At 40.1% G+C, this 21,274-nt stretch overlaps 1 protein-coding gene across 1 annotated transcript in view; it reads right to left on the bottom strand.

The window, feature by feature from the left end:
- The window catches only part of LOC111239024 (netrin receptor UNC5D-like), a 161,897-nt gene extending 142,276 nt beyond the window's left edge, over positions 1 to 19,621 (bottom strand). Inside the window, exon 1 of the mRNA XM_022768789.1 lies at positions 19,537 to 19,621. Within this exon, the coding sequence (XP_022624510.1) occupies positions 19,537 to 19,621 (85 nt within the window). The remainder of the gene's footprint in view (positions 1 to 19,536) is intronic.
- Positions 19,622 to 21,274: the final 1,653 nt, after the last annotated feature.

Raw genomic sequence — 21,274 nt, 5'->3', positions numbered from 1 at the left:
ACCGAGGTTGGGAGCGTGGGAGAGTGTATATCAATATCTTTGACCCACAAGAGGGGACAGCAGGGGGCCACAGAAGATATTATGTGTTTCACCTTCTGTCAATATGATTCATTTTCACTTTCCTAAACATAAAACCTCAAACAAAAAGTGTAGTGCATCAGAACTTCTCATTGGATGGTTGTACTGTATAGCACTGGAGCTGTACTTTAGCCAATGCATCCACCTGTAAGTGCTTCCACAATGATTGTCTGACTGAGAGTATGGGGAACCTGATGGGTGAAACACGGCTACTATTAAATAGACTACAACATAACTCTCACTTTTGACTGGGCCAAGAGAACCAGGTCATCTACATAAATAAAAAAAGACACAAATCCCCTTTTGGTGTAGCAGCTGCAGACCAACAGAGTCAAATAGATCCATATTACAGTGGTTGGCAACTAGTGGCCCGCAGGCCAAAACCTGCCCGCCAGCAGTAACATCTGGCCTGTTAGATTTTGATAACCTGAATTTTTTTTTTTCTTTTAATCTTACAATATCAGACCAACAGCCCCACATTTAGCTATAGGCTAATACCCAAACAGAATCTACCCCCACCTGAAAAATGCTTTTTATACTTTTATCCATGTTGAGAGTGAATGACAGACAGTGTCAGGTGTCAGGCCGCAGGCTGCACTGTAGTCAGTGCACAGCGCCTGGTGCTAAAATAGATCTCCGCCATGGCAGCAACAGTTACCCACAGAATCACTTCCTCTTTAGCGATTTTGCCAACAAAATAAAAGCGTTAGAAACCATGTTTTTTTTTGTTTGTTTTTTTTTTTGTTGGCGGCAATGCTTTATTTCAAGCTATAGGGAACTTTTATTCTGAAAAGTTCTGACACGAAATGTGTTTGGGACATGTGATGTGTGATATGAAACAAATAACACCAGTTCAGTAAATGAGTCAAACATATAATATGTGAACAATAAGTAAATTGCAATTGCATTTTTATCAATCAATTTTCTTAATTTAGCCTTTGATTATGTTCTGGCTCGCCATTTAATAGATTGTAAAAAAAATTGGCCCGGGGCCAGACTTAGCTAGCGACCCGTAACGTATTATGTGAAGATGCAATATCTTCAAAGATGATACACAGGCTCTGATATCACAGACACACACATTTGAATGAGGAAGTGCAAATGAGTGTTTTGTGGAACGGTATTTCTTGTGAATTGAAGTTATTTGATGAGTTGCTCTAACTGGGAGGAGGCGGACACTACAATACCAGAGTCTGACAAAGCATTTTGTTAATTCTGCTAAGAGAGTAGCTCTTTCATTTCTGATAAAAAAAACTGTCAAAGCACAAACTACGCCAAAGGAGGTGTGGCCAGTGATGAAAAAGAATACTTAATGACTGCTTCGCCTCGGCTCTGTGCTGCTTGTGATCAATGCTATCCCTGCGTAATGCATAAGTGAAGCACTGTGCTCAACTGAGGTTAAATAAGGAAAGATCCAGTTGGTTTAGAAGCAGTTTTTTTTTTTGGTTTTTTTTTTTGTTTGACTTGATCGCAGCTGTCACCCTCAGCCAAGTTTGAAGGATAACACCAGGTTTGCATTTTCACATCCATGCAAGTTGTCTCTAATTTATGAGGTGACACACCATGTGAGTGCTAAATAAGATAGCACAGTGTTACTTATAATTTTATTGTCTTGGCATAAATGATGATTTGATAAAACTTTTGGCTGTTATTTGTGAAAGAGGTGACGATAAATGTTTTATTATATTTTCACTCATATTCACAGTAATGTTTTGTGTTCTTGCTTCGCTGTTTCGGTTACATTTTTGTGATGCACTTGATAAGCCTGCTGTATTATGGCAAACTTTAAGCACTTAAGCTTTAAGCTTTCAAGCTAAGAGCAAATACAGTGGTACGTTCTGTCACAAGCCAAGCATTACATACCCAGCTTTGAAGTAAAGTCATCTAGACTAGAGCTACGGCTCTGAATAAATGCCCTAATTAATTTCCCACTGTCCGACATATCTTAAGACATACAAAAGTACTCTGCTTTTAATAATTATAATTTGTCTGATGTGTTTTTCCACCATAAAAGTTAAAGTACTGCCACACACAAGCTGTCTCCCTATGCTGAACAGTCCATTGTCAGTGGACAGCATGTGCACTGGAGGCTTTAAGTTTCCACATCACACACAAGACTTAAGGTGAGCAGAGAAACTTTCATCCTTCAGCAGATGAATGTGAAAACAGCTTTCTATTGTCAAAGTCACAGAACAGCCAAAAAAACGTTTTCGAGTGGAGGGGGAAAACATTTTCTATATTTGTAATGTGTAAAAAGGTTTGTATCCTGTGATTTCCTGCAGGCCGATTTATTAAAAGGAATAGTTAGACACGTCTTGTTTTTCTCTCTTGTGTTGTTGTTACAATGAGCACATGTCATTGGCATATCATTATTCAAGGATACGAGGAGCAAGTGAGGCAACACAATGTCAGACTTATTACCATCCTGTTGGTCACAAAGATATTTTGATTCAAAGAATTCCCATTTTCATACAGCCAATCACATTCTGTCTCCCCATGTGCCTCCCTGTCCTCCAGCCCAACTGCATCTCCTCTTTAAAAAGAGACACACAGAACACGAAACTAACAAGCCTCCCATTTACAGCATATCGCCTCTAAAACTCCCAAATTATGAATAAATAATTGAGCAAGCCGCAGTAAAAGACAAGGTACAAGTTTTTTTTTCACCCTGTTGGTCCAAAACTGTTCAACCTTTAAAGATGTGGCTTTGAGCAAACATGTCTTACTTGGCTATGCAGCCTTAACATTGTGGCTGCTGTCAGTCACCTGTTGTCCTGTTTCATTGGAGATATAGTAACGTGTCATTGCAGCAGGTGTAATTATTAAGGTTGATGACATAACCTTTTTAATTTTGGCAATTCCAAGGTTCTTGCAATGTGCGTTTGGATCAATCTTGATAAAAGAAACAGCTGGATAGAGACAGACTCACTTTCTGTCCACTTCACAACAACAACAACAACAGCACTTCCTGTCTCTAAGTCACATGTCACTAAACTAACCAATCAGACTTAGACTGAGATAAGGGGAAAACTACAGAGATGGATTAAAGAGGTTATTGTTTCTAATGATGCGACCATGACAGTGCTCTCTCAGTAGCAAAAGCAGAAGTAATACATTTATTAGGCTTAACATGAGTGGTTGCTCAGGTAATCAGCATTATTTGTGGCAGCTATATATGTTTTTGAGGAAGTATTTTAGTTGTACAAACAACAACAGTTAACTATGAAAGATGGTTCACACATGCAATACAAAAGATGCACAGAATTACATTCCTGCATAATGCAGCTGTAATACAGTGTGTCTTCAATTCATCTATTCTACAAAAAGCTCAAACTTTGTAATAAGTACAAGTAGAGTGTGTATATATATCTGTATCCTCTTCTCCAGCTTCTCCTGTTTATGTGAAGTAAGATTTTTGCTGTATTGGGAGCTTTTGTTACAAAAACTTTTCTTCTTCTGAGTTGTTATTAAAGTTCCTATTCATGCTTATATTTCTATACTTTTCCTTTATTCTTTTTTCTCCAAGTTATTTTGTCTCTAGGTTATCTTTTATGGACTTTTCGGGGGTGTAACAATCACTGAGCCACTGGGCACCTAAACATCAGACCTCCTGCTGCAACCCAACATCCGTCTCAGGCTGTCACCCTTTTCATTATGCAAAGCACATAAAAAAGTGCAGCTGTCACCACTGCAAAGCAGATAAGCAATATTATGACATAAGTAGTGAATACATGAATAGAAGAATGACTGAGAGGGAGACATAAAGAGAAGGATGAACAGTCAAAAGATGTGTGGAATGATGGTGAATAAATAATCTGTGGTCCATTTGACAACTGCATGTGCAGTTGCACTTTCTATATATACCCTGAAAACTTGCTGACTCACAAAATTAACATTGCACAGATGCACACGTGGCTGATGAACACTAATATTTGCTGCATCTTACATCTGCTCGATGCTGGTAAACATTGTTGTGTAGCAGATACAAAATCAGGCAGTGAGAAAGGACCAAAAGAGGTATTTTTACATGCGGAACAATTTTGCAGAGATGAACGAAGGTCCACTCATCCGTTAGCTGTAACCGCTTATCCTTGAGGTTCTCGGTGAGGCTGGAGCCAACACCAGCTGACACTGGGCGAGAGGTGGGGTACACCTTAGACAGGTCACCAGTCTATCACTGGGCTGGCACGGAGACAGACAACCATCCACACACATTCACACCTAAGAGTTGCCAGTTAGTTTAACCCGAATGTCTTTGGACTGCGGGAGGAAACCGGATTAACCTGGAAGAAATGCACAGGCACTGGAGGAGAACGTGAAAACTTCACACAGGAAGTCCACAGCCATCCAGCAGGGTTCACGTCCAGAACGGTGAGGGAACAATGCTAAACCGCTGCACCACCGTGCTGCCACATGAATGAAGGGAGGAGACATAAATTAAGATGAATCGGTGATGATATAGGACGGAAAGACAATAACAAACACAAGCAGATAAATCAATAGCACCTACCACCACAATTAGGTCTCATGAGATCTCTTGGCCTCCACAGAATACACTTAAGACAATCAACAAATCACATTTACTTACACACACAGTCCAAAGCGCTGATATACTGTAAATAAATCCAAACAGTATTGTGCGACAGTATCGACACAGTACAGGGATACAGACGACTACAAAAGTCCATAGCATTTAGCACAGCAATTTATCTTGCCTCAATAATTAAGTTAATTTAAGGGATAAAAAGGAGCCTGTGCACTGCAGCACTTCACCGTTATTCCACACTGCATTAACACCAAAAACAAGGTAGCCTTGTAAAAGTGTGAATGTCTGTCACTCCCTCTTTAAGACTTTCACAGGATCTCACAATGTAGCTGGTTGTCACAATCTCAGTGTAGGCTAGAGTACAGCAGACAGCTTCTCCTGCCAGTTATCAACACAGCATAGTAATATAGGTAATATTTCCCCCGAAGGAGCTAATGGGCTACTGTAATGAAATGACACAGTGGAAAGAAGAATGGACGTGTAAAAATGTGCCGCCGTGTTCGTCATGGAGAAAAGAAAAAAAAAAGACAGATAGAAAAGATATGAAAGCAGACATAGGTGTCAAAGGAGGAGTGCTTTCTGAAACCAGAACTTCCAAATGTTATATTATATATCATATTATATTATATTATATTATATTATATTCAGAAACAGCAAATGACAATGTGGGAAAAGATTTGACACTGATGATAAGCTTTGGGTCTTACATAAGACCAATGGACAAAATTTACAATTTAATTAATATATATTCATCAGTAAAATCCCAAGTTATAAACTCAAAATAAGAAATAAAAGATGCTAGTAAAAACAACCTGTTCTGAAATTAAGAGTGCAAGGCCATGGTGCTTACCAAATATCACTTCAGTCTGAGCTGTAGTTTTTGAGATACTGAAAAACAAAACGTTGAAAGACCAACAGAATAATATCACTATCCTCAGGCTTGACCAGCCATAACAAGAATGTTCCTTCAATTGGCAACGAAACTGAAAAATAAATATTTGCTTTTTGTTATTAAAGATTATTTTGTCCTCTTCTCTGTATCACGGGGGAAGATTTCAAAGACTCTTACGTGTTTGACACTGAAAAGCAAACAGTCACTAACAGGTGGACTAAGAAGCAGCTACAGAAATTGTGAAGTTGGCGAGAAGGAGGAACAACAGCAGTTGTTCTCCATCTGCCATCAAGCAGAATATCATGAAGTTACCTTTAAGTCTACACGTGTAATGTAGTACTGCACATCCACCAAAGGACCAGTAAATACACAAGTAATTCAAAATGTAGTGTGTCTGAAGAACTTAGCAAATGATATCTACGGCTACTGATTAAATTAAAGCAATCACATTACATTATGGACTACCTGTCTCTACCCCATTAGGGGAAATGCTTCGACGTATGAGTGAACAGAATGCCTTTGAGATGGGTTATAACATCGGCTCCGGTAGCCTTGAAAAACAAACCCACGGCTCCTGTAGGTTATCATACACCATGTAGGTCAGCAGAGAGGAAGCCACAAGGCAGCGCGACATTCTCTCAGTGTGTGAGGGCTTGAACAAACACTGTATTCAACACACACACACACACACACACACAGTGTACTTAAAGCTCAAAGGGATGGCCAATTCTCTAATCTTCCGCAAAGGTCAAGAGCCTGCTGTGGCCCGTCTTACACTTACTGTCTTGGGATAAAATATTTATTCAGGACTGGAGTATATTACTATATTACTATTATTATTATTACTGCAAATCATCTCACTTGAAAGTTATGAACATGCAAGAACATTTTTTTTTTTTTCTCCTCAATTTTGATTTATTTTTCTTTTTTCCATTTTGACTTTGATTGTCGGCATTCATTGGCTGAGACTGTGGAGGCCTGCATTATCGACTCACTATGGATCAGGACCACTCCAGCCTGTAGGCTATTAGGAGAGCCAGCAGTTCAGGCTCCTGCCCTGCCGTTCCTTAATTGGTCCCCTCAGAAGCCTGGTGCACACAAACCCCAACAATCACAATGGAAGATTATACTGGAGAGAAAAGAGAATCCCTGCGTGCAAGCCGCTTGGCATCGATTAGCTCACTCTATCACTTCAGTTTCTTCTTCAAATTTTTTTTTTTTTTATCTCATTTCTTTTCACCTACAGATTACAATCAGCTGGGGTGGTCTTTGAGTAAACCATACAAGTCGAGATAAAGAGGAGCAGACAGAGGAGAAAATGGCTGGAACAAATGGGAGATGACTCAGGACTGCCTACTGGGTAATTGGGTTTTATCCTCTCATTTTATCAGGCCTTGTTTTGGATTACAGCTATACAACACACATACACAAGGAAAAAAAAAAAAAAAAAAAAAAGGATACCTACACATTAGCAGATCTCAAGATAACTGATTAGGAGTGGGAGAACGAGAGTGTTGCTGCAGTCTCATTATGATACTCCACAGAAGAGAAGCTTGACCGTTCTCTGGGGAAAACGTGGGGCTTTTCCACTCTAACCAAATCTAGTATCAAGGTATTGGACACAGTCAGTAAACACAATGCACACAAAAATGTCAACACAAGCTGCTGCTGCACAATAGTTTGTCTTTTCTATTTCCACATTCTAATTCACAGCATGTTCATTTCAACCTGACATTTCAATTTCAGATGCTTCTACAATTCAGTGCTTTGAATATGGGCCTTGTCAGTACATGTGTATACTCTGGTTGGAGCCTGCGACAGGCTGACAATTGCAACAGTCATCCAGCAGAAATACTGTAGATATGTTACCGTCTAATATGCAGTGTTTCATACCCATTTCTACCGGTGACGTGTGACAACAAAGCGGCGCTCTTACGAAAGTAATTTAAGGCAAACTGCAAGAGATCACATCACTCTGCATAAAGGTTTACTGAATATACAGGCACTTCACTCAAGCACGTAGATCACCACTTTCAATGTGAACCTGACATGTCAACAATGTTTTTTCAATTAATATTTTGTTTAATAAGATTTTCCATTAACCTGTTTCATCCTCTCTTAAACCAAAGACCATTCACTTGCATCTCACTTCAGTCTCTTGACATAATGGACCAGCTGCATTTACTCCACTCAGCTTGTCGAATGCAGAACACAGTTTAAAAGCTACATATTGTATAAAGGGAGATTTCCAAGTGCTGTTTGATTATAGATCAGGTCTAGATTCTATATTAATACTGTGAAAGTATCAAAGCGCTCAGTCCACAGAGAAATGCACACAGCCTGTGCTCAGAAACTGAGCCTTAAAACAAGCCGTCAGGACTTTGTGATGTCACAACAAAGCAGTCACCGCTCTCAGCCATGTCTCAAGCCCCGCCCACCTGGCCCCACCATCCGACCTTGCTGGATTTGGTTTCTGCCGAGTGTTTTACCCAAAATCGGTCCGAACACACCGACCCGTTGTTACTAGAGCTCCAGAGAGAAGCCCGAGAGAGGAGATGTACAACTACACTGAGATGGTTTTTGGTTCTTAAAATCACAAATATACCTTCTTATGGATCAACACTTCAAAATAAAACAACGGAAAAAGTGTAAAATATGGATCCTTTAAACACGGGGGCACCAGTATGATGTCTGCCCAACACTAAGCTATGTTGATTCCAATAAATAGGAACATATCAGCCAGTGCGACGGTACGGCTGTTTAAAGTGGACAATGGAGCTCTATAGCTTGGAGGCATACAATAAGCTATTCAGACTGAGGCTGCACAGAAATACATGTTAGGACAAATTGTTGGTTTTGGTGAAATTCCTCAGAGCAATTGTTGATAATGATAAAAATATAACACCAGCTTTAATTATTTAACTCCTAAATAAAAGATGTATTGTATACAGGAGCCCTGTACTTTCTAGTTCACTGTATTGTCTTTAGCTTCTGGGTCGAGGCGGTCTAAACCACCTAAGATGAAATGAAGCAGAAATAGGCAAAGCTATTTATTGATTCCGCTGTCTGTGAGGTGAAACAAAAGTAGTCTTTAAAATGAATGTAGCCACATCGATGCACAGAATAGATGTTATCTATCTTAATGACAAAGGGGAGTCCTTGGCTGAAGGGGAACCTCATCAAAGTTACACATGCATAACCTTGCAACGGTGCTCGGAGAGCAGCAGAAAACACACAGGCTTACGTATGGTAAAACCTTTAAATTCAACTGTTCAAGTCATTAAGCAATGTCAATGCACAAGAGGGAGGGGATTCAACACAGGCATGGACGAATATAAATATATTATGTTATGTCCATATTTTTTCACGTTTTGCTTGAAGATTCTCATTTGAATGTAAATCAGAAGAACAAATATAATTTTTAGTTCCTCCTCCAAATTTATATTTAACAAACGTGATCAACCAGCGGGAAAAGACTATGGAGGTCATGCAGCCACCATTACACCCAGAAAAAATGTGCGCAAGGGCGATATGTAATTGAGAAGAGGTGCAAATGAAATGAGATGATTCTTCAACAAAAGGCATTAACAGTCAAATGGCTTTCTAGGAAAACGAAGAGCTGAACATAGAAGAAAGTGAAAGCATGACTGACTCACATATAAAAAGACACTAGTGTTGTGAACCCTGGTCTGAGTGTTCTGGGTTGAGGGAGGGCTGCAGTCAAGTGGAGCTGGAGCATTAGTAAGAGCAGAGAAACTCTGCAGTTCTGACTGAAGAGTGACATTGTACCACCGAGCAGGCCAGGAGGGAAAAGAGCAGGAACAGACACAGTGATTGCCAGGGAGGAGAAGGACAGCTGACTTGTGTTGGCTGTGAGGGTCTAAGAGGTGATGGAGGAAGGCCAGCAAAGGGGACAACACAGCAGTCAAGCCAGGAGATGAGCTGTACTGTTTAGTGAACTTTGAACTTGTGATTATTGAAAACTGCCCTTTTTCAAGTCAGTGCTGCTTTTCTCTGCCAAATACAAACATGAAAGGAGACAGCAGAGGTAAATAGTTAGAGAGAACAGGTGCAGTGGCTCACAGGCTACAACCACACTGAAACAATTTAGTTTTAAAACACATCACTTTTGACACGTTTACGCCTGGCGTCCACACTACTCTGGAAATTTCATACCCGTAAAATGAAGACTTTTTTGAAAATGCTGTTGGACATGTTTTAGTTTGAAAACTCAGAGGTTGCGTTTTAGTCTAGACGGGCAGAAACGGAGACTTTTGGAAACGATGATTGGCTGATTGGCTCTTATCAGTCATAACGTATCCTCCTCCGTACCCTCCTGGAATAACTAGTGAAAGCAACATGGATGACAAATTACAACCGTTGCTGACCTTGTTGTCTTTGCTAGCAGCTGTTGTTCAGTCAAGTTTTACCATGCTAAGAATTCTCTGCAACTGCAACAGTATTTTCTACAACTAAGCAACCAACTGCAGAGTTGACGATCTGCTTCCTGTTTGCACCGGCACACACGTGTCCATTATATATGAATGGTCATGTGATATGCGTCTTCAGGTTTTGGACCGAGATTATTTCTGATACAGAGCTAAAATGCTCGGCTGGATGGAGTTTGTTTTTAGCACGTTGTGCTACGGTAAACCAGTAAACTGATCTCTACTTTCAGTGCCTACATCATATATTTTTGGCATGATGGCGGAGATTATCATGTATTTAACATCCAGATTCATGCACAAGCTTAAATCAGCTTCAATAACCTCTGTGTTATCTATTTATTTTTGGATTATTTTGCTAATGACATCCAGTAGTGAAGGTGTCGCTGACTTGCAAAAGTGTTCTACATTTTCCAAGTTTTCAGTGAAATGTGGAGTTTTAGATATGAATGTAATTCATCTGTATTACTCTACTACGTAGTGATTATTAAATATGATTATAGTCTCTTTCAAATCAGATCCTGTTGTCTGCCACAACGTTTCTTTTGTGCTAATAACTAATGTGGGGAACTAAAGTCAGTTTTTCTTTTAATCTTACACAGGTTTTAATTAAAATATTTCTTCTCTTGGGGATGCTTTTGTATTTATTTATTTATTTATAGGTTTACCTGCTATTTCTGTGAATGTGACAATTAGTTTTGACTTTGGAATTCTTGTTATTTTAGACTCATGAAATCCAGATAAAACAAGACGCATTTGTCTTTAATATAGTCCGTTTGACCTGACCATGTGCTGTACAAAGCCTATTTAAATCATCATTTTTGCCATCTCCGAGTTCAACTTTGTATTTGAAGTGTTTCAGCTCAGAGCTTCTCAAAGACACAGCTTCTGAATCTTCCCCCCCTTCATCTGCAGGACCGAGGATTTCTTCTGAAAAACACAGAAAGCAGCTTCAAAGGCCGATGGAATTCCACTATCTGTTTTATTTTGTGAATGGCAGAGCTTTGTTGGTTTTACAACATATAGTTACACATGACTACAGAGAGGCATTATGTAGGCTTCATACACCAGCAGGGACTCTTAAATCCCAGCCTGGATCTATGACACTCACAAAAAGCACTGAATAGCCATTGAGGACAGACAGAGCTGCATGAAATACAGCCAGGCAGAGTCCTTTTCTGCAGCTTGGGGTGTCATCTTTTTTTGTTTTTTTTTTACTAGATGGAGAGGGAGACTTTGCCTTACTTGAATTCAGAAAATGATTTCTAGATATAAGAAATGTGAATAAGCCACAAGAAAACAGCTTCCTAACCACTAACCAACCTTTTCAACAATACTGTGCTCACAAGACAGAAACAGGAAAAAGACAAAGCAAAAAGCAGCATCAGCTTTCCATCTCGCTGTAAGTGCCAACAATTTGGAAAGTGCAAGGATTCAAACAAACTGTGTTTGTGCATGTGGTTACACATTTCTGTGTCAATTCTGAAACTATCCATTACTCACTACCGGCACTCCTTACTGGTCTTGTACCGTTAGAGATAGACAATGTCAAAGCTAACATGGGTGACGACTACTGTATTTACACACACTGAGCACTATATTAGAAACACTTGTACACCTGCTTATAAACGCAATTATCCAATCAGCCAATCATGAGGCAGAAGTGCAATGCAGAAAATGCTGCAGATCCTTGTCAGGAGCTTGAGTTAATGTGATTTCAGTGACTTTGACCGTAGCATGATTGTTGGTGTCAGATGGGCTGGTGTGAGTATTTCTGAAACTGCTGATCTCCTGTGATTTTTTCCTTTTTTTTTTCTTTTACACACACAACAGACTCTAGAGTTTATTCAGGATGGTGCCAAAAACAAATAACATCCAGTGAGTGGCAGTTCTGTGGACAGAAACTGCCTTGTTGATGAGAGAGGTCAGAGGAGAATTGCCAGATTAGTTGGAGCTGACAGAAAGGTTACGGTAACTCAGATAACCACTCTTTACAACTGTGGTGAAGAAAAGCATCAGAATGAAAAACACGTCCAACCTTGAGGTGGATGGACTGCAACAGCAGAAGACCATGTCAGGTTGCACTCCTGTCAGCAAACGACAGAAATCTGAAGCTGCAGTGGACACAGGGTCACCAAAACTGGACAGACGAAGACTGGGAAGACACAGTCTGGTCTGATGAATCTGGATTTCGGCTGAGGCGCACAGATGGTAGGGTCAGAATTTGGCATCAACTGCATGAATCAATGGACCCAACCTGCCTGGTGTCAACAGTCCAGGATGGTGCTGGTGGTGTAATGGTGTTTTTTCTTGACACACTTCAGCCCCCTAAATACCAATCAACCATGGTTTGAATTAGGGATGGGCATTTTCAGTAATTTTAATAACCTTAACCCAAGTTCCTAAATAAAGTATCTATCTATCTATCTATCTATCTATCTATATTCGAGTACTCTCATAACCTTATGAACAAAGTACTCGATTATTTGCAAATCATATATAAAAATATTTTTACCATTAAAAAAAGTAAATACGGGAGATCCGTGTCCGACTGGAAACACATGCTTAACATTGGTTCCGCTTGTTTTTCCAGTCGGACACGGACCTCCCCGACCAAGCCTACTGTTTGGCAGTCGGAGAACATGATATGCAAGTTTAACGCCACATATCTCGCACTGCTCGTCATTGTTGTCTTTTTTTAATCAAAGTATTTCCAGACATCACTTTTCCTGGTCACGGCTGCCACGGTGCACGTAACGCCAACTGAGCTGAACTATTGTAGCCAAGAACAACATGTACGCGAGTAGTGAAACGCTACTCGAATAATGACGTCAACAACAAGCACTCGTACCCATCCCTAGTTTGAATGCCAGCCATGCGCATCCCTTTATGGCCACAGTTTACCATCCTATAATTTCTACTTCCATAATGCTCATGCTCCTTGTCACTAAGCAGAAGTCGTCTCAAACTGGTTTCATGAACGTGACAGTGAGTTCAGTGAACTTCAGTGGCCTCCCCAGTCACCAGATCTGAACCCAGTGGAACACCTTTGGGATGTGGTAGAACATGAGATTGGCAGCACGGCTGTACAGCTGACAAATCTGCAGAACTCATGTGATGCAATCATGTCAACACAAAGCAGAATCTCAAAGGACTGTTTCCAACATCTTGTAGAATCCATGACGTGAATAACTGAGGCTGTTTTGAGACTAAAGGGAGGAACTAACCATGGTTAGTATAGTGTTCCTGATAAAGAGCGTACAGAGAGTACAGCCATGACAGAATCTGCTCTATGAAGTACAGGCTATGAGGGCAGGATTGGTTCTGTGGCACACTAACAAGGAAATTAATCACATGTTCACCACTGTGGATTTTTTTTTTTTTTTTTTTCTTTTTACATTTGTCATTTTTGATGCATTTCCAATAAAATTCACATTAGTATTGTCATGTGCTGTGGTGGGGGATGATCGCTACCCAGAAACTCACAGACCCTTTAAGAGACAGTATTTTAAAAAAGCATGTTTCACGTTGCAAACTGTTGTATGAAAATGTTCACTTCTGCATGTTAAATTACGCAACACACATACAACACTGGACCCCTAATTTAATTCAAATTCAAAGTCATTAAATATATATTTGCTTTTGATTACTTTTAAGAGTAATTCATCAGGGAGAGCAGTGACAGGTGCTCGCTGTTACTGACAAACTGCTGTGGCAGTTACTGATAACATGAGATACTTAAGTATTCCGCACTGTAACCCTCCTATCCTTCTTCTCCCCCACTTTCCTCTCTCTCCCTCTGCTTCTTCCTCCAACATACCCGGCTCCCTCGTTCTGCCTCTCCAAGCTCAGCTCTCCTTTCTCCTTCAGTCAGGTGAGTTGAGAAATGATACCAGAACCAAAACATTTGTCACAGCAACAATCCACTGAAACTAAATTACACCGAAAAGAATTGCACGGGAGGAGTGAACAACAAGAAAGGATGAAGGAACGGGGGTATTTATGAAATAAAAGCGCTTTAGAGGAAACAAAAGTGCTACCCAGAGCTACAAACTAGAGAGCTATGAGAGACAGAGAGAGGGAGGGAGAGTGTTTGGCATTGAAGTGAATGGTGTATGGTGTGAATCTTGCCTTTGTGGCAATGCCCTTGAGTTAGCCAGTGAGGCATTGAATGGTGCATTGTGGATGGGCAGTTATCTCCAAGGCTTCCCTTTCTGTGTTATTAGGAAACACATGACAGCAATGCCAGCTCTTATTGAACAGAAAGCTTCAAGGCTGTGTCGGCAAGGCTGAAAGGCAAATCTGCAGGAGGCGACTGAAGTGGCAACATTTGACACCCTGTCACTCTCTCAGCAGTTGGCCATACAGAACATATAGTACGTGTTATAGTGCACACATGCCTGCAAACATTCAGGGCAAATGCAAAATGTGTAAATATAATGTTGAATGATTGTAGAATAATCACTATTGAAACTATGTATAAATGCTCGAGTTGTCCAGAGCCGATCCTAAGAATCAGTGTTGGGGCCAATCTGGGCACATATCAACTAACATGAACCTGATCAAATGCTGATTCTTTCTTTACTACTGTATTAAATTAGACTGTGTGATAAATTTGATGAATTATTTCAGCACACTGCCTTGAGTGACTCAGAGTTTGGGTGGCCCCAATTTGCAAAACACAATGATTCGTTTGGCTAATTGCTCTTATTAGCAAAGAGCACATTTAAGTAGTAGCTTCTCATTTTTGACCATCGCACTTGCTGGTTAAATGACATATGTCCCTGGCAGTAGGTACCATCAGCTGTTGCCAATTAATGTTAATTCTGAGAATAACTCGGCTGTTGTTGGGGTTTGTGTGCTGTCTGCAAGCCAGTGTTTTTACACAGCCAAAGATCATTGGTGTGGAATCACAAGTAGACTGGGTCTTTTTGTCGTTTCAACAACTTCACCAGAGTTAGAGTTCAAGATGAATTAAGTTCAATCTTAGCAACCTTTCAAGTTGTAGCTTTGAGTGTGCACTGGGTGGGGGATAGGGATCAGGATCAGGGCCAAAATAAACTTGACTGGGACATCCCTAATAATCCCTGACTCTAAATAATATAATATCATAAATAAATGCGTGCAGTAACGAAGAATTCAGCCATATACAACAAAGACTAAACTGACCTCAAACTGGAGAGAGAACTTCCATGAATCTATACATAACCACAAAGGACCTGTGTAGAAATATGAAGTTACATCAACAGCTTTATAATGAAAGCATTGTTTTTCTTTATTGGAGCAAACAAAAGCATTCTCTTCCAATCAATCCTGCTTCTCTGGGGAATATCATCCACAAAAGCTTATTTATTGACCACATTCCAAAGTCTCAATATCTCATAGACAAAAAACAATAGCTCTGTCCAACACAGACTCTCATCACACTTAATCAGTGTAATGAGTGTGTGTATATTTACTTCCAAGCAAAATTTATTTTCTTTGAATAACATCCCCAATCATTTCCCCGTTTTTGATTTTATAGCTGTCTGCTTTCACCGTAGATAGTATTTCCCACCCTTGTTTTGCTGCTGGTGAGCTTAGTTCCCTTTGAATGTGAAGAAGAAATGATGAGAGAGTTGGATAGAGAAATGGGCTCCCTTTGAATAATGCACGAGTGAAACTGGGCAGTATGACCACCGTGCAATCTCCTACAGAACAGAAACAACTGTGGATACCAGCCCAACTGTGCTCGTGAATTCAGCTCATGTGAAATGTCAGTTAAATCAAAGCCGGGGCTTGAGAAAGAGTCTGGCAGTCATTCTTTTGGGGATAAATAAAACATGGCAGAGATGACTCCATTGCCCTTTATCCACCCTCCACTCCCCCCCCACCCACTCTCTGTTTCTCTTGAGTTTTTTCCACTTTCACCGTGCTCAAGCCAGCGTGCGTTTTTAGCAGCAGTGGGTACAATAAGCTACATGGGCTGCAGCTCCGAGCCTCAGCCACTAAGAGCTCTTTGGGTTTCATTAAACTAAAAGGAAATTTATGTAACTACAATTAAGTGAAATTCGGTATTATGCTAGTGTTGGTCTGTTGCTAGTTGTCTGTGGTTGGGACTAGCGTGTTTTTCTTTGTATGACATTGTGGTTGCAAGAAAGCTGGAGCGGAGGTTATCCTGTACAGGGTTTTCTCTACTATGATCTACGGTCAATCAGCCGTCTGTCATGCAGCATGACAGGCTGCTGCTTCTTTACATTTAGACAGAGTGTGGCATCTTGCTTCTGGCTGACCAGCTACATGTCTTAAGGCTATTGTCATGTCAGTCTTACTGCAGGGGGTACACTTATTGATTTCACCCTAATAACCTCACACAGGACCTAAGTGATGTTTTGAATCAAGCAGTCCATCCAATTAGTTTATGCCATTCAACTATCTAGTCTTAAAGGTTGGTATTATTCTATATTGTTGACAAATCCCAAGACCAAAACCAACAATATGTTAATCATTTCTCGATAATTTCCAACTTCCCCTCTTTGTCTGTGGCACTCAGCCTCAAGCCCATTCATAAGGCCACTGAGGATGTAATGTCAGTAATTTACTTAAAAAGCTGGGCAGTGCAGTTTTAAACAAACATTATTCAAACAAGAACAAGAGCTGCATTTGTAGGGAGACTGTTTTCAACCACAAATTAAATACAGATTTGGCACCTTAGTGAGTATTAACAACAGCAGGACCAGAGCTATTTGTTTCACTACCAATGACACGCTCACATGATTTGTGGCTTGTTTCGAAGGTTATGTTACCACTTCTCCTTCGATGGCAGGTTTACATACATTCGTCAACTATAACTGACCACACCATCAAATGGTAGACTGACTTTTATGAATAGTTTGTTGAGAATAACACGCAGCAGTTAGCCAAACATCTAGCTTGGAGAAAAAGTGTAGGAGCGTCGTTCCATTGCGCTCTGGCAGCACTACACCTACACTCAAAATTAGAGCTGAAGTGATCAGGTGATTAATCAACAAGTAAATAATTAACTGTTTCGATAATCGATTAATCGTTATCACTAATTTTTCAAGCAAAAATCCCAAACTTTCCCTTGATTCATCTTCTAAATTTTGAGGATTTCCTGCAATTTTCTGACATTTTATTGACCAAAAAATTAATTTATTAAAATCGAGAAAATAATCTACAGATTAAATGATGAAAATAATCATTTGTTGTAGCTCTAGTCTTTTAAACACTGTGCCGTCATTTTTTTGTGACATTTTAGTACAAGTGCTTTATTTTCGATTGATCTACAATGTCAAATAAATTGTTTTGCGATTGGCTTTCGTAGAAATTATTGACAATGGGGCATTTCATGAAAACCCAAATAGTTCTCCAAAGACATTAATTTACATTCATGAGGAACTCACGGAGAAAAGCCCACAAAGCCACAGATCTTCCCACAGATGACTCAAGTTGTGTAGCTGCACACACATGCAACACACTCTTACTTACATGTGAACAAATCCAAGCTGTGATGTGCTTGCTCACCCTGGCACTGCTGCGAACACCTCTGTTATATTCACTGCTGCTGCTCAGCATTTCATCAGCCCCATCTCCTCCCTGAATCCACCTGTGGTCACTGATTCTAGGTTTCTCCTTGGGGTAAGTTTGTTATTGTCACTTCGTGCTCTTCACTTCCTCAGTGTGCTAAGCTTTAAATTCTATGCTTGCAGATGAGTGGTGAGTCCCCTCCTTGCAAGATAAAGAATGAATTCAGATCCCTGAATTACAGCTTAGCTCCTAATTGGCAAATAAATTACCATCTGTAAGACAGGCTATACATGCATTTGGCTAGAGAGCTGAATTTTTATTGCAACCAAGCTCCTCTTGCCTGTAGATTTTACATTATTTAGTCAGGTAAAGTACAGTTAAAGTATTTGACTGTTTACATCCATATCATTGCACAACATAAATATTTATTTTGCAGCCGGGCAGAGAGCCATCACAAATACAGAAACCACTTTAAAACCTGGCAGATGTATTTCAGCATTTACCTAAGCAACTTATGAAAACTGCATCTGCACACAGGCACATTTTACCTTCACGCCCTCACAACATTATTGTTTTGTCTGCCAAGCATAGGTCACTCCTTTCAAAATATAATTTTACATGTAAATGTAGCCACTGTGAAATGCTGGTTGTGTAAATACAATGGACAGCCAGTTTTCAAAAAGGTTATTTTCAACGCCTTTCAAACTAATTTTAAAACAATGACAAAAAAAAACCCTCATGATCCCTATGCAAAGTCGCCCTGAAGATACACATGCGTAATCTAATATTTATGCAATGCAGATTTCCAAGTCGAAGCTAATTTCAAAACTTAAGATGCAAAAACGAAAACCTTGGGGCTAGTTAACTAATTGAATTGCAAATGCATCTTTGTTACACTGCCATGTGAGCTAAATGGATGTCAATAGGTCAGAAAAAAAGAAGAAGAAGAAAAAAAAAAAACACTGACCAAATGGAGACATTTTAAGACAAGGCAGGACATCTCAGTATTCTCTCAGGCTTACATCACAAACTGCTTACATCACATTTATGCATTATCATAAAGAAAGACAGTGGGGTTTTACAGTACAGTTACATTTTCATAAAACTGGTAGTGGGGGCTCCTCCATGTAACAACCTAACCTTTATACCCACTGCATCAACTAACCTTTTGGTAATATCAAAATTTTGTTTGTGCTGAGAAATCAAAATAAAAGCACCCACAGCTGTCAAAGCAACCACGAAAAACAACCAATTAAAGTTGCAGAAGTGAGCTCATGCTCTCAAGCAATCATCTCCATTTATCATCAAGCTTGGGAGTAGCTGTACTTTATTCTGTGTTAAACAATAGCTCAGACCACAGGAGTGAACAAAACAGGACAGACTGGCATGCGACCAGCTCCTCCAACTGTACCGATATTTCCTCATCAGGATTATTTCTCAATGAAACAATTCATGTAATTAAGGAGGTTCTCTGGCAACTGTATAAATGTAATGGATTCAGCAGATAAAATGTCGGGGAAAACAGCATAAAACTTACTTTTAATATTCACATATTGCTTATAGGCTGTGGATAACGGAATAATATGCTCTCCTTTTGCATTACAGTTAAAACATGGCGAAGCACAACAGAGCCGAAATTGCATCTTGGAGTGGAGGTGATATCCGAACAGAACTGAACCACGGAGTAATTTTTGAATTGATAATTAGCTTCATTTTAAAGGGTTCAAAGAAAAAAAGAATCACACTAGTCAAGCACAATTCAGCCAGAGCGTGGCGTAGCCTATTACAAATAAAAACTTGGCATAATTCAAACGCAATCTGAAAAAATGTCTTACTTTTTTTAATTTTATTTTTTCCCTATCACACACACGCAAACACCAACAGATCACACCGACTGGAATATCACTTTTCAGAGACAAAATCAACTAATAGCACATCTACAAACACCGTCTGTCGAGGCACGCGCACCTTTTTCCTCGAGTTTATCCTCGAGGACTGACATCAAAAAGCAACCGGCTCATCAAAGAGAGTGTCTGTGCTGTGCTTACCTCTCGCTAACGTGGCCGGGACTTGCGAGCCGAGAAGCACGAGGGTGGCAAAACTCAAGTAGCATCCTCCCGAAAACTGTCCCATTACTGCTCTGCTGGTCTCCCTCCCCATCGGGTCTGGGGGCACCGGACGCGGGTCTCGGGCATTTGTCGTTTCGCTGGAGGCTCCTCTAAACACGTTTCCGTGCCCTGACGAACGCTCTCTCTCTCTCCAGGTGTTTGGGCTAATTAGTTTCCTGCTAGGAGAGCCGTCACCTCACGGAATCGCAGTGCGGAGGGAAAGAGGAGGAAAGTGGTGCGGCGGTTTCAGCAGTCGGCACTCTGCCGCGCGAGAGTGGAATAATTAGACTGAGCGCGCGCGAGCCAACAGCTTTCGGGTTTTCGGAGGGGGAGAGAGTAAGAGCGAGAGAGAGAGAGGAAGTGAGAGAGAAGAAGAGGAGAGAGTGGGAGAGGTCTTGTGCAATCCTCCGTGGACCTGTTGAGAAATTACAAAGATGTGCGCATGCATGTGCGCACGCGCCAGTGTTTGTGCCCGCGCGCCCTTAATGACCAGATGAAAGAAAATGTCTTTCAGTGATATCTCTCTTCCTTTTTTCTCCTTTCCCTTTTTTTCTTTTCTTTTTTTTTTTACATTTTCATCTGCACCAAGTGTGTGCCTAATTTCAGGATAACAATGTGGTCACTTGTCACGCCACTGCCTTGGAGCTCGTGCCAGTGTCCTTGTCTGGAAAATTGTCTAATTAATGCCTATCCTCAGCCTATGAGCATATGGCCTCTGATTGGTGTCCTATTGCCAATTAAGCAGACATTATCACAGTTAAACTGGACTACTGCTTTCCAAATGTCCACTTTCAAATGATTTAATTAATCTCAGTGTTTACATTGGAATTTGCAGCCTTTAACATTTTGTCTTCAAGGAATAGATGAGCAGTGGTGGGAGAAATAGTTAGCTTATTAATTTACATAAAAGTAGCAGTGCATGAGGAACCACAAGTAAAACTACAGCAGTATTATGTGCAAAATTTATTTAAAAGTACTAACTGAATGGTCCCTGTTAGAGCGTTACATTACTTTTACATTATTGCTGAGGCAGCAATGTAAGCAGCCTTATAACTATAGGCAACATTGCAAGTGAATTCAGATCATTTAATTAAACAGACCGACCCTATTCACCATTTCAATTACAACTCTTGAATTCAAAACTGTACTTCAGTAATAGTGTGTAGGCTGATTTTCGTAATGTACCTATAAGTAGGCTACCCACTGTTCAGCCAAATTGGTTTCTGTCAGAAATGTATTGTTATATATTATTGAATAACTGTTTCTAATTAAGCTTTTTAATGTGAAAGTTGGCTGAGGTGGAGCTGATTCTAGCTATAAAGCACCTTGAGTAAATATATTTAGGTAATTTTAATAACTGCAGTTCCTGGGTATCAGTAACAATGCATGGTATTTTATAAACAGATCATGTTTTGAAAGAACTTTTACTCTGAAAAGTAACTAGTATCTGTCAGATGAGTATGATGGAGTAACTTTATTGAGGTAATATATTTCCACCTGAAATGTGGGATAAAGAAACCAGACAAGTTAACAGTCAATTGAAGTACCTCAAAATGGTCCTTAAGTAAAGTGCTGTCCAAAGCTTTTACAGTTAATTCCACTTTTATGAGCTACTGTTCTAACTCACCGTTATCAGCTGCTATTGAAATGTATTGAGATAATACAGCCTTCTAATGTT

This window comes from Seriola dumerili, unplaced genomic scaffold (assembly GCF_002260705.1).
Source record: "Seriola dumerili isolate Sdu_G_001 unplaced genomic scaffold, Sdu_1.0 BDQW01001845.1, whole genome shotgun sequence".
In the NCBI taxonomy this organism is placed as follows: Eukaryota; Metazoa; Chordata; class Actinopteri; order Carangiformes; family Carangidae; genus Seriola; species Seriola dumerili.
This window is presented reverse-complemented; position numbering and strand designations above follow the sequence as displayed.